This window comes from Scophthalmus maximus, chromosome 20 (genome assembly GCF_022379125.1).
Source record: "Scophthalmus maximus strain ysfricsl-2021 chromosome 20, ASM2237912v1, whole genome shotgun sequence".
NCBI lineage: Eukaryota > Metazoa > Chordata > Actinopteri > Pleuronectiformes > Scophthalmidae > Scophthalmus > Scophthalmus maximus.
The window spans coordinates 2,123-15,000 of NC_061534.1; the positions used below are offsets into that span (position 1 = coordinate 2,123).

General features: G+C 41.7%; 1 protein-coding gene across 1 annotated transcript in view; it reads right to left on the bottom strand.

Annotated features, from left to right (window-relative positions):
* Nucleotides 1-670: 670 nt before the first annotated feature.
* Nucleotides 671-12,878, bottom strand: part of LOC118285417 (multidrug resistance-associated protein 1) — a 27,022-nt gene continuing 14,814 nt past the window's right edge. Inside the window, exons 14-30 of the mRNA XM_035609064.2 lie at nucleotides 12,819-12,878; nucleotides 12,166-12,362; nucleotides 11,093-11,269; nucleotides 10,708-10,875; nucleotides 9,525-9,714; nucleotides 9,165-9,237; nucleotides 8,822-8,915; nucleotides 8,236-8,443; nucleotides 6,970-7,280; nucleotides 6,692-6,891; nucleotides 6,444-6,570; nucleotides 5,346-5,447; nucleotides 4,199-4,345; nucleotides 3,939-4,097; nucleotides 2,306-2,472; nucleotides 1,275-1,469; nucleotides 671-979 (exon numbers count right to left, since the gene is read on the bottom strand). The exon at nucleotides 12,819-12,878 is cut by the window's right edge and continues 28 nt beyond it. Of these exons, the coding sequence (XP_035464957.2) occupies nucleotides 871-979; nucleotides 1,275-1,469; nucleotides 2,306-2,472; nucleotides 3,939-4,097; nucleotides 4,199-4,345; nucleotides 5,346-5,447; nucleotides 6,444-6,570; nucleotides 6,692-6,891; nucleotides 6,970-7,280; nucleotides 8,236-8,443; nucleotides 8,822-8,915; nucleotides 9,165-9,237; nucleotides 9,525-9,714; nucleotides 10,708-10,875; nucleotides 11,093-11,269; nucleotides 12,166-12,362; nucleotides 12,819-12,878 (2,684 nt within the window). The 3' untranslated portion in view covers nucleotides 671-870. The remainder of the gene's footprint in view (nucleotides 980-1,274; nucleotides 1,470-2,305; nucleotides 2,473-3,938; nucleotides 4,098-4,198; nucleotides 4,346-5,345; nucleotides 5,448-6,443; nucleotides 6,571-6,691; nucleotides 6,892-6,969; nucleotides 7,281-8,235; nucleotides 8,444-8,821; nucleotides 8,916-9,164; nucleotides 9,238-9,524; nucleotides 9,715-10,707; nucleotides 10,876-11,092; nucleotides 11,270-12,165; nucleotides 12,363-12,818) is intronic.

Genomic DNA, 12,878 nt, shown 5'->3' on the forward strand with positions numbered 1-12,878 from the left:
ACGTTGCCAGAAAAGCCGGACACCAATTTTTATTTTTTCGTAAGGCACAGTTTTGCCTACTATATATATACTTACCTCAATTTGAACGCACTTTGCTCCGTCCTGGGACCGAAGTGATGGGACTGGGTGGGTGGAGAGTGCCATTTCCGTCTCCTCCGGGAGATGGGCTCAGTTCCCCTAACCTAACCCTTAGGCTAATTCCAACTTCGGACAGTGTAAGCACATTTTATTTTTCTTCTTCTTCTTCTTCTAGGCACAAATACTATTGAAAATAGGAGGACACATGGTACTGCATGCAAGTAATGTGACGAAGTAGAGAGTTGCAGTCCACAGGCGTCGGCCAGTGCACTGCCTTTGGTTCCTCGCCTTCACCAGAATCAGAACCGATTCACCACTCTGTCAGAACCGATGGATGTGGGGTGGAAGCAAACCAGAACATCTCAGATGAACCGGGGCGTCTCATCCAGATAACTTTCCACACCTATACTATTGAATTGATTTGAATTGTAAAGACTTCTTACTTCTCTTTGAAAAAAAAATAATATGAAAGTGAAAAATTACAGTGTTTTAAATGACACTTCATATTAGGGTTAGAGTCCAACATCGTGTCAACGATATCACAGAGAGTCAGGATCAGTCACAAAGCCCAAGGTCAGAGAACTAGTTCCACTCAGTCACTTTATTTGAGTGTGGTTCTAAACAACTGGTCCAATTTGAAGATATTTAACAAAACAACATCCTAAATAAGCTCAAGCTGAACACATATAACATGTTTACACATAAATATGCTGATGCAAAGCACAAAAATCAAAAAACACAAGTGCAGGAGATAATGTCAGGAAACATTTCATCTGTTTTTTCTTCTAAGTCTCAAGCCAAACCGGCCTCAACACACATTTTGTAGAAGTGACCCTGAAGGTGGATGAGTTGTGCGGGAGAGTCCATCTCCACGATGGACCCTCTGTCCATCACAATGACCCTGAGGAAACAGACGACAAGTCAGTGGCTCAACAACAGACAGACCACATGAGTGACATGTGAGACAAGTCACATCAACTACAGACGGAGAAAAACAACAGATACATAAAAACAGAAAAGTCAGAGAACAATGACTCGATCACTATCTGTGATGTGTCGCTGTCGTGTTGGATTATTGATTACACTCATTGATTGTTAATATAATCATGTATCACACATCTAAGAAACGGAGACTTCAACTGAAGGTAGTCTGGTCAGAAATGTACCAAATAAATCAGAGTAACACGTGTTGGTACCTGGTGTAGTCCATGATGGTGTTGAGGCGGTGAGCGATGGTTAAAACTGTACAGTCCTCAAACTGAGTACGAATGGTGGATTGGATCAGCTGGTCGGTCTTCATGTCCAGAGCTGCTGTGGCTTCATCCAGAACCAGAATTCTCGTCTTCCTCAGCAGAGCTCGGGCCAAACACAGCAGCTGTCGCTGACCAAGACTGAAAACACACACACACACACACACACACACACACACACACACACACACACACACACACACACACACACACACACACACACACACACACACACACACACACACACACACACACACACACACACACACACACACACACACATCTTCACCTGGCCTCACTCACATCATCTTCACCTAGACACACACACTCACTCACATCTTCACAGTATCGTCAGTGTTTCTACTCTGTCGTCCACCTGCCGATCAGCTTCTCCGATGCAAGGTTAAGGGAAATGTGGCCAGTTGCTGTGATTTACTTTCAGTAATGATTCATAGTTAGGGTTAGGGTTAAATGATTTCAACTCATATGTTGCTCATGAATGGATAAACATGTTAAAGCAGTTCTGTTCGTCTTTGTCTGAAAGTAAATTTGTGTGATTGTTATTTTATTCGTCGCCCCCTGGTGTTGAGTGTTTAACATCACAGTAGAACTGGGGAGTATTTCAGAAAGCAGTTTTGTTAGAACCCTGAGTTTGTTAACCCTGAGAAGACGGATACTCTGAAAGAGAGTTAACTCTAAACTTTAAATCGGTTACCATGGTAACTGACTGTGAACCTAACCCTGCTCGCTGGCACGTTATTTAACAAACACCTAGTTTCTCCTGGTCTCGAACCAGCTGACGAACAGTGTTGTTCTTTTCAACCCGATCGATATGGAATTAGAATTAATTCAGTAGTCTCACGTTAGAGAGGATCTTGAGACTTTGTATCTATGAGGTTTCATTCCCCGACAACTACTGAGCAGAACGTTACTCAGAGTTCTGGAACACACCCCAGGTACATTTAGTTCAGGTTTACCTGAGGTTCTCTCCTCCTTCACAACACTGATGGTCCAGTTTTTGTGGCAGTTCTGACACAAAGCTGCCGAGGTGAGCCAGTTCCAGGGCCGTCCACAGATCTTCATCTGAACGAGTATCAAAGGGGTCAAGGTTCATCCTCAGAGAACCAGAAAACACCACAGGGTCCTGGAAAGGTCAGAGGTCACTTTAAAGTCTTTAATATAAGAGAGTGTAGGTAAATTGCTTTGATATCGAGTTGTTTAGTGTGAATGTGTCGGGAACCTCTGAATTTATTATGTAGTTTAATTTGGACCTTGATGTTTGTTGGGTTAGGGTTAACACACTTGTCACTGTGGTGATTCTCCACCGTTAGGATTAGTGTTAGTTCACAGAGTGAATCCTGCAGGTAAACTACATTCTGCACGATAGAATCGCAGATCCTCTACTTTGTGTCCTGTAACATAAAACATCTGATGGCTCAAACTGATCTGACTTTCTTAAAATGAATTCGTTATCTCTTCCTCTACTTGAGGACTGTGCTGATCCAAGTGTGAAGACAAAATGGATTCTTCTCTTTTTCAATTCAATGCTGATCTATTTGCAGAACCTTCATCTTTTTGACCTCAGTGGATGAATGTAGTAATGAGTAACAAAGTACATTCTCAGCTCAGATAGCTGCATTGTTTGTTTTACAATATTATTTCATGGACTTTCATCACTTGCTTCACTTCTGTTGTAGATTAACAGTCAATCAAATGGTTTTACCTCTTTCTCCTTTCACTTGTCTCCACGGCCATTAGAACAACAGCTGTTTACTGTGCTGATGTTTTATTCACAATTTTATTTTGTATAACTGTATTTGATGTAAGGTCACGTTGTTATTGTTATTATTATGTTATAAGGTCCTCTGTTAATTACCACCAACATCATCATCTCTGCCATCCAAAAATGTAACATGACACCATATTACTTTGATTCATTCTAGAACTTCACTTGTGGTAAATTCTCTTGAAACTAAATATATGCTTTTCTCTTGGTCACCACAACGTATCCATCTTACCGCTCATGTCTGAACCCTTCATGGAATTTAGAAATGATAAATATTACAAATATTCGAGACGTCAGCTGGAATCCGGACTCTATTAAATGAATCATGAAACTACAGGACAACATGAGCTCACAGGAGATTTTAACCTTCTGGAAACTGAAGCTTCCATGTTGTCGTCTCTCTCTTAATCGTGCCCTGCTGAGGTCATGACAGCTGTTTCCAAATATAATGAAGTTACATTCTATTATTTCACTGGAGCATTTGAAAAATGTTCTTAAAGGTTTGCAATCACATGAATAAATAATGTTTGTCTTTATGCAATAAGGATCAGATAACAATGTTTGTTGTGTATCCATGAAGAACTTTTAGAGTCGAGATTTGATAACTTCTTAAACAGATCCCAACGTTCCTACGACACGTCCACATCCAACATTTTTCATATCTGCATCATATTGAATTCAAATCAAGTTCATGGGATAATTACATTCAACAATTTAATTTTCTGTTTGGGACGTAACGTACTCAGTATACTATAATAACAGTAATAACTAAGGTGCTTACTTCATACTGTCAGTATGTGGTGTACTATAGTACATGTATTGACCTGAGGAATGATGGTTATTTTGGATCTGAGATCATGGAGGCCGATATGCGCGATGTTGATCCCATCAATAAAGATTCGTCCTTCCACGGCCTCCAGAACCCTGAAGATTCCCAAAGCGAGAGAAGACTTCCCAGCTCCCGTTCTTCCAACGATCCCAACCTGATGAATCATAAACTTCAGCATTACAACTAACTCTGACCCATTATTAATAATCCAAAGAATACAGGTATTTAATGAATAATAATCCAATCTTCAGAGACCTTCTCTCTGTTCTGGATGTTGATAGAAATGTCCTTCAAGGCCCAGTCCAGTTCTTTCCGGTATTGCAGTCCATAATCCTCAAACTGGATGTTTCCTGTGTTCGGCCAGGCTGCGGGAAGCAAACGCTCCTCGAGGGTCCACGCTGCCTGGGGAGCCACATCAGGTCAGGATGAGCATAGTTACCATAAAAGATTAAACACGTCAGTAAAAAAATGTCAACAACAAGGATATAAAAAACTATTAGACAATAACAAAACATTTTGAATTTAAGTGGAGTAAAACACTTACAGGCCTATTTTTATTAAATCATGTGTAGATCTAGTTCTAAACATTAAAGGAATATTCTGTTCAAACAAGAACAACTGTATTATCAAACACACTATCAGGCAATGAACAATGATAAATATCAAACCTGTTGTTTATGTGCTCGTGCATATACAAGCAAGAAAAAGCAGGTTTCATATTTTTCAACTTCATGTAAAACTGCTACCTAGTGGTCAATATCAACTAAATTTTGTACATAATCTCAGTGTAGCAAAGTTAACCACTGCTTAAAGTTTCCTTTTAAATCAGACAAACTTGTATAAAGATATCACTTCCTGTGTTTGAGTGGAAGTTTGTCTTTTACAAACTATGATCATGCCAATCTATCAATGACTAAACCCGAACAGATAATATTGAAACACGTCGTGTTTTCATTTGAATCCTTTTAATATTTGTATTATTTTTATTCAAATGACTTTTGTTCCAGTCTGCAGATGTTAGGTTTCATGCAGACTGGACTCAGGTTCGAAGAACGTCAAACAATTGGACTTGACAGGCGGGAGGGGGCGTGGCATGAATCACAAGATTCAGTTGAATTTAGCAAACACATGCATATAAAGTTATTGAGTGTGATGTAAAATGTGGGAGCCTTGATAATAGCGCCACCTGCTGTTGGACATGTCTTTGTTTCAGTTCACTCATCTGAGAAGCTGCTGTTCAACCTGGTATTCATTGGATGCTCACTTTCAAGTACAAAGAACAAATTTGATTCTGTGCACAGAATTGGGCAAAAGCACAATCGAGTTCCCTAATTCAACAAACACACAGGCCTCTCAGAGATTAGTTTCCATTGAAACCTGGTGCCGTTGTTAAGCAGCAAACCTCTTTGGGCGTGTTCTCATACTCTTTCACTCGCTCCACAGACACTATGTTGTTCTCGACATCAGTCCAGGAACGAACGATCCAACTAAGGATTCCCGTTACCTGCAAAACCACAAACACAAACGTCAGAGCTTTGTCAGTGTGTCGCTCAGGATTCAGGGTTCGGGTTCAGGTACCTAAACTTCCAGGTAACTCGTCCAACTCAATCCAGCATTTTAACAAACAGTGAGGGATCACACTTTGCCGAGTGACTTTCTTTTGTATCAGTCACAATCTGAGACACTTTAATCATAACTGAGGCTGGTAAATATCAAGAGATTACACCTGTGTTGTGACTTAATATTGTGAGATTGTGAATCAGCATATCAGTAAACAGACTCAATTATTTAGTTTGTTAAGTTTGTTCCATTTTTTGTTTAATCTTCGGACATTTGGTTGTTTTTGCTTCCAACATTAAACTCTGCATCCATATTTTAAATGTGTTGGATAAACAAAGAAAGAACATCTGTGTGTTGCAAGTCTGGATCTTTCTATTGTGAAATATCGAAGAGCATTGCATATTAGTGTTACCTGCATCATTATTCAGGTTATATCAATTACTTAACTATATAACATTTTTTGCGATTCCCACAAACTCACCACACCTGCTGGTTATTGCTTTGTGTGTCTTGAAGTTGATTCTAATTATTTAAACTTTTCCATTTTAAGCTCTGTAATATTTAATTTCTATTTCATTGTTATAATTTGAGTGTTATTATCTTATTACACACTAATAAGCTCATCTCATGAAAAACTAAGCTAAAACACCAAATTACGTATTCAGAGCACTTAATTGTTTCTGAGACAAAGACGATAAAGAAAAAGAACAAAATCAACATGAACAACCACAACAACAACAACAACAGTCTTTCAATCAGTCACCAAATCTCTCTCGCTCATAGAATCAGTCAGTAAATGTGTCTGATAGTTTTCATGAATTATTCTCTGTAATATCAGAAAAAACTTTCGGTCTCACAATGTTAAAGAAAGAGATCAAACATTCCTGGCTCCGCCCCTTTGACCTGGTTTGGATGAGACTTAGTTAGAACAGTTTTCCACCTGGAGAGAATGTGACACTGCCAGTCCCACGATGCCCGGACTGAGCTCGCCCCGACCTCGCACACACAAGATGGCTGCAGCCAAAACCAGCAGATTCCCCAGAAACTCCAGATTCACTGCCAGCCACCTGAACCACAAAACAATATAAATATTAAAAAATATCAAAAATATTTCAAATCTAAGAACTTAATTATTCAGGAGATCAAACTCTTTTTATTTGTATCATTTTTTATGTTGTTTGAATGAACCTGGTGGCGACAAAGCGAGGAAAGTAAGCTTCCTGGTTGTCGTCGATACGACGGTGGGCCTGCAGGACGAAGCGTTGCTGTTCGCCAAAAGCTCGGATGACAGCGGCACCGTGCACCGTCTCGCTGAAGTGGCTGTAAATTGGCGAGCGACTCACAGCCTCCAGTCGCCGCAGCTGACACGATGACGCCACATAGAAACTCTGAGACCAATAACAAAGAGAATGATAATTCATCAAAGACTTATCTCAGAGATGATGAAGTTCAAGAGACACCTTTACCTGTATGAAGATGTAGATGCAGGTGAGGGGGAGGAGCACCAGGCCAGTGAAGGGCGTGGCCAACAACACAATGATACAGATCTCCAGCAGCTTGAACATGTAACCCAGCATCATCTTCAGCCCATCAGGAATCATACAGTCGATGGCATCGATCTCTTTGGAGAACCGGTTCAGGAGGTTTCCGCTGGGTGTCACCTCGAAGAAGGACATGGGAGAGTGCATCACGCTGTGGAGCAGGTCAGCATGAAGGTGACGAGACGCCATGATCCCGCCCAGAGCAATGGCGAGCGTCGTCCCAAACATGGCCATCGCTGCAACACACAAACAATGTGGCAACGAGACCAACGACGGATTCCAGCTGTTTAATGAACTCGAATGATTTCAAATAAAAACTGAACTACTACACGTATGTGTTGGGATGAATCTACATACTACACGTATGTGTTGGGATGAATCTACATACTACACGTATGTGTTGGGATGAATCTACATACTACACGTATGTGTTAGGATGACTCTACATACTACACGTATGTTAGGATGACTCTACATACTACACGTATGTGTTAGGATGACTCTACATACTACACGTATGTTAGGATGACTCTACATACTACACGTATGTTAGGATGACTCTACATACTACACGTATGTGTTAGGATGACTCTACATACTACACGTATGTTAGGATGACTCTACATACTACACGTATGTGTTAGGATGACTCTACATACTACACGTATGTTAGGATGACTCTACATACTACACGTATGGTCTGGTTTCAGTCCTCTCCACAGCACAGAGACAGCCCTGGTTAAAATCACTAATGAACTGTTGATGGCTGCCGACTCTGACCTCCTCCACAACTACACACCCATCCGCACTCTCCGCCCTTCCTCCTCCATGCTCCTCACCACACCTCATGCTCGGTTGTCGTCCATGGGGTCAAGAGCGCTCAGCCGTGCAGCCCGTCTCTGGAAGTCTCTCCCAGAAACCATTTGTGACACTGATTTTTTCCCACTTTTAAAACCCGTCTCAAAACACACCTTTTCCGTTTGGCCTACTCTCTGTAAGTTTTAGTATTTGACTGTTGTTGTTTATTACTCTGTATTTATGTCTGGTTCTTTTTTTTACTGTTGTGCATCTGTTTTTATCTTGTAAGGTGTCCTTGAATTTCCTGAAAGGCGCCCATCAATAAAATGTGTTATTATTATTATTATTATTATGTTAGGATAAATCTACATACTACATGTATGTGTCTCTCACCCTGAGTGAAGCCGAGCGCTGTGAACACGCTCAGTTTCAGCTCGTGATTGCTCCCGGTGCCGTTGACCGGCAAATCGTCGGCCCAGAGGCTCAGCCAATAGTTGTAGGCCAATGATGCGGCCTGCTGGAAGGCACAGAGGAAGACGATGGTCATAATGAAGGTCAAGCCGATGGTCTTGAAATACTCTCTGTACATCTGCAGCTTCACCTGACGACAGGAAAATAACTGTTAATCTCACACATTCTTTGTGATCAGGGAGAAAAGTACAAACTCATTATTCCACAGTTTATTTCCTCACTTTAGTTCTTCTTTAATAAACTCAATTTATATATATTTTTTTCTATTGTTGACTCGAAGTGCTTCTAAGGACAAGTATCACACACACACTCACATTCACACAGCTGCTATGTACCACACAGGGTTTGTGGTTGGTGTCCTGCCAAAGGACACATCAGCATTTGGACTATAGGGGAATCTGAGATCAAACAGCCGACCTTTGGGTTAGTGGACTACCGACTTGGTGTCCTGAACAAATCTGCCTTTTCACAAACATTGAGGATTTGACTGCAATAGAAACAGACTCACCCTCCCGGTATGAGCCTTGTCAGCCTCCGTCAGTCTACCAACATCTTCAACATCCAGATCAACAGCCTGAACACTGGCACTGCTCAAATCACAGCTGCGCACGCGCACGCGCGCACACACACACACACACACACACACACACACACACACACACACACACACACACACACACACACACACACACACACACACACACACACACACACACACACACACACACACACACACACACACACACACACACACACACACACACACACACACGTTATATAGAATATTCACATATATGGTTTCATTGTTTGTCATTAACATTTTAAAAAAAGATGTTAATGTCTGTTTTTACCTGATCAGCTGCTCCTGAGAAAGATCAACGGAAAAATCAGTCGCACTGAGACGAGACACCGACTTCCTGCTGCCTACACACAAATCACACATAATACACACAATACACACGTAATAAACACAGACAGAAACACACAATTGTAAATCTTGTTTATAAAAGTTAGTTTTTTAAACCATCAATGATCCGAATTAAAATGTTTTTCATATTTCAAATAAATCAAACTGAATTATTGTTCTACACTGGAGACGTTGTTGATCTGTTGTTTCAATATCTGGTCAGTTTGGTTCTTGTGTTTTTATTCTCCGGTCAGTTTGGTTCTTGTGGTTTTATTTTCTGGTCAGTGTCTTTTTTTATTTTTACTCTTTTCTTGGACGATGGTGTTTTCTCTGCCTGGGTTTCCACTGAAGGTTTGGATTAATTTGGCAAACGCTCCCTTTTGGTCCATCAGCTCCGTGTAGGAGCCCATTTCAGAGATCTGTCCATCCTCCATCACGAGGACCAGGTCTGCTTTAGACAGGAAGTTGAGGCCATGAGTAACTAGCACCCGGGTCTAAAAAGAACCAACATGTATAGAAAGTCAAACAGTGACTGTCAATCTACTTGACCCAAGAGGTCACATGTTAACATGTTGATGTCACCTCCAACACCTCATCACACCCTGATAACAAATATCTAAAATTAGGAAAAAAAGAATAAATTTAGCAGATAATACCAAGTATTGTTTAACAACACTAACACTTCTCTCTGCACAATGAGGGACAGCAGCTTGAACATGAATAGAACAAAGGATGATGGGAAAGACAAACCATCAGAGGCCAACAGTTAAAAGTACGAACAGGTTATAAAATGAAAACAATGGTCGTCGATTGGCCATAAATCAATCAGCAACTGACGTGGCAACTTCAAATCCAGAAGCGTGTGTGCTCTCATACAGTATGTGTGTGTGTGTGTGTGTGTGTGTGTGTGTGTGTGTGCTCTCATACAGTATGTGTGTGTGTGTGTGTGTGTGCTCTCATACAGTATGTGTGTGTGTGTGTGTGTGTGTGTGTGTGTGTGTGTGTGTGTGCGTGTGTGCTCTCATACAGTATGTGTGTGTGTGTGTGTGCTCTCATACAGTATATGTGTGTGCTCTCATACAGTATATGTGTGTGTGTGTGTGTGTGTGTGTGTGTGTGTGTGTGTGTGTGCTCTCATATTACAGACAGTCCTCTGACACTTTACTATTTTAAACAATCTGATCAGAATCAAGATGTTTTGATATTTAAGATCAAACTGAATTATTCTTCTACAGCAGCGACATTGTTGTTTTTATTGTCACAGACTGCCACACAAAACTTCTGCCCTGAATATGTTTATTAATTATAATAGAACGAATTCTGAAGTCGAAAGATTCATCTGTTCTAATCATTGTAATGCTTCTAAATATCACTATTATTACTGTCATAACCAGTTTGATTACATTATTCTAAAAATATAAATTTCTATAATTATATATGGATATTATTATATAGTTAAATTAACTCGCTCTCCCTTCTTGTCTCACCTTGTCTCTCAGAATTCCTCTGGGCCCAATGACTCGATCAAAAATGTGTTGTCCCACATGAGCATCAACAGCCGACAGCGGATCGTCCAGCAGGTAAACATCTGACTTCCTGTAAACTGCTCGAGCAAGACTCACCCGCTGCTTCTGACCTCCGGACAGGTTCAAGCCCTGAGGTCAACACATCAGGTCAACGACGATCAACATATACAGTCAAACAACAAACAGTCAGCAGGTTTATTTACTAGCATCAACTGTCCTTTACATCGACCATGAGCCCCGAGGGCTGCTCAGGTTCCTCATGGGTGGGTGTGGTCAGTGAAGGGTGGATGTGGTCAGTGATGGGTGGGTGTGGTCAGTGATGGGTGGTTGTGGTCAGTGAAGGTACCTTCTCCCCAATCTCGGTGCCGTCCCTTGCCGGCAGGAGGTCCAGGTCCGGCAGGAGAGCGCAGGCCTCCAGAACACGATGGTACCAGCTCTCCTTCCTCTCTCCACCAAACAGGATGTTGTCCTTCAGGGAGGCGTTCTGGACCCAGGCCTGCTGGGGGGCGTAGCCCACTGACCCCTGACCCCCACAGTGATAATCAGTGTTACTTTAGTAAACAGTGTTTCATCAGCAGCTGTGACGACGTCATTTGTCGGCTTCATCCCAACTCTGATGTCACACTAAATATTACAGGAGACAAAATGTTTTTAATGTTTCTTAATCAGCTTTGAAATAAAAAATGTAAAACCCTTGAAGAGTTGTGTTCGAGACAAAGCTAAAAATATAAGAACTGGACGAGAGACTTAAGATGGCGTCACAAAGAAATTGTTCAGTCACTATCAGCAGCACAGGTCCCCTTGTGATGACATCACATATAGTGAAGAAATATGAATTATGATGATAAATCATCAATTGTGAATATAACTTGGGTTGTTAAATAATGTGTAGCTGTATTCTATAATGCCACCCTGTATCACACAACCGACTTCACAAACATTCATATTTAAAAAGAGTGAAATTAAATATTATGTCAAACCAGTGACAAGATGAATCATCATGAAGCCCCCTGGTGTCTGACATCAGTAAAGGTCATAAGCCCCGCCCCCGGTGGCCGGCTTGCAGTATAGGTCTTAAGCCACACCCCCTGGTGTCTGGCTGCAGTAGAGGTCATAATCCCCGCCCCCTCCATGTCATGTGAGGTCGCTCTTATCACTGATGTTTGTTCACGTCTTCATGTTTCTGATAAAAACGTGCTGAGAAGTGATGATTGACAGCTGACACCTACTCATGATTGATATCTGAAGCTGACTCATGATTGACATCTGACACTGACTCATGATTGACAGCTGACTGGCTCTAGAATCCATATCAAAGATATTTTGGCCACATGTTTGTACAGTGGCTGGAAGTGGAGGCACATCATCCATCTTAATTAATAAATCTACGTGTGATGAATAAATATTGTTTGTCGTCACCTTGATGGAGACGAAGCCACGCCTCCTCGCCATCTCTCCCAACATGGCTGCCAGCAGAGATGACTTCCCTGAGGCGACGTGTCCGACCACAGCGACCAGAGAACCCGTCTTCACCTTCACATTGATCCTTCGCAGACACGGAGAACCGTCATGGGACCAGGAGAAGAACCCATCCTCTATCACAACACCATCTCCATCTGGTGAGAGAACACAGATGGAGATGCTTCTTTGTGGTTCCACAGGAGTAAAATCCAGTCATTTCATTTCACTTCTCACCTGCTTGACTCATCTGTTACTTGGTTAGTTCAATCCCTGTGCTTCCTGCTGAGAAACCCTTTATATACCAAATACTGTTGCCTTGACGTCGTCTCACGTTTCTCTTCCTATCGACTTCTTGTGTTAGAACCGTTCTGCCTGGACGGACTCACTGTATGAAATCCTGACTGGTTTTATCTACATCCTGCATGTTCTCCTGCACGTTCTCCTAAAAGTTCTCCTGGATGTTCTCCTACAAGTTCTCCTGCATGTTCTCGAGTGTTCTCCTGCACATTCTCCTGTGTGTTCCACCTCAGGTGTCATACAGCTCAGCGGGTGACACTGCTCACTTTGGACCAGAAGGTCATGAATCAATTCCTCGATGTTCATGTTCGCACCTGAGCTGTGACGACGTCTCTCCACGTTGTCGGGTCGAACTTCATCTTGACTCAGAAAGT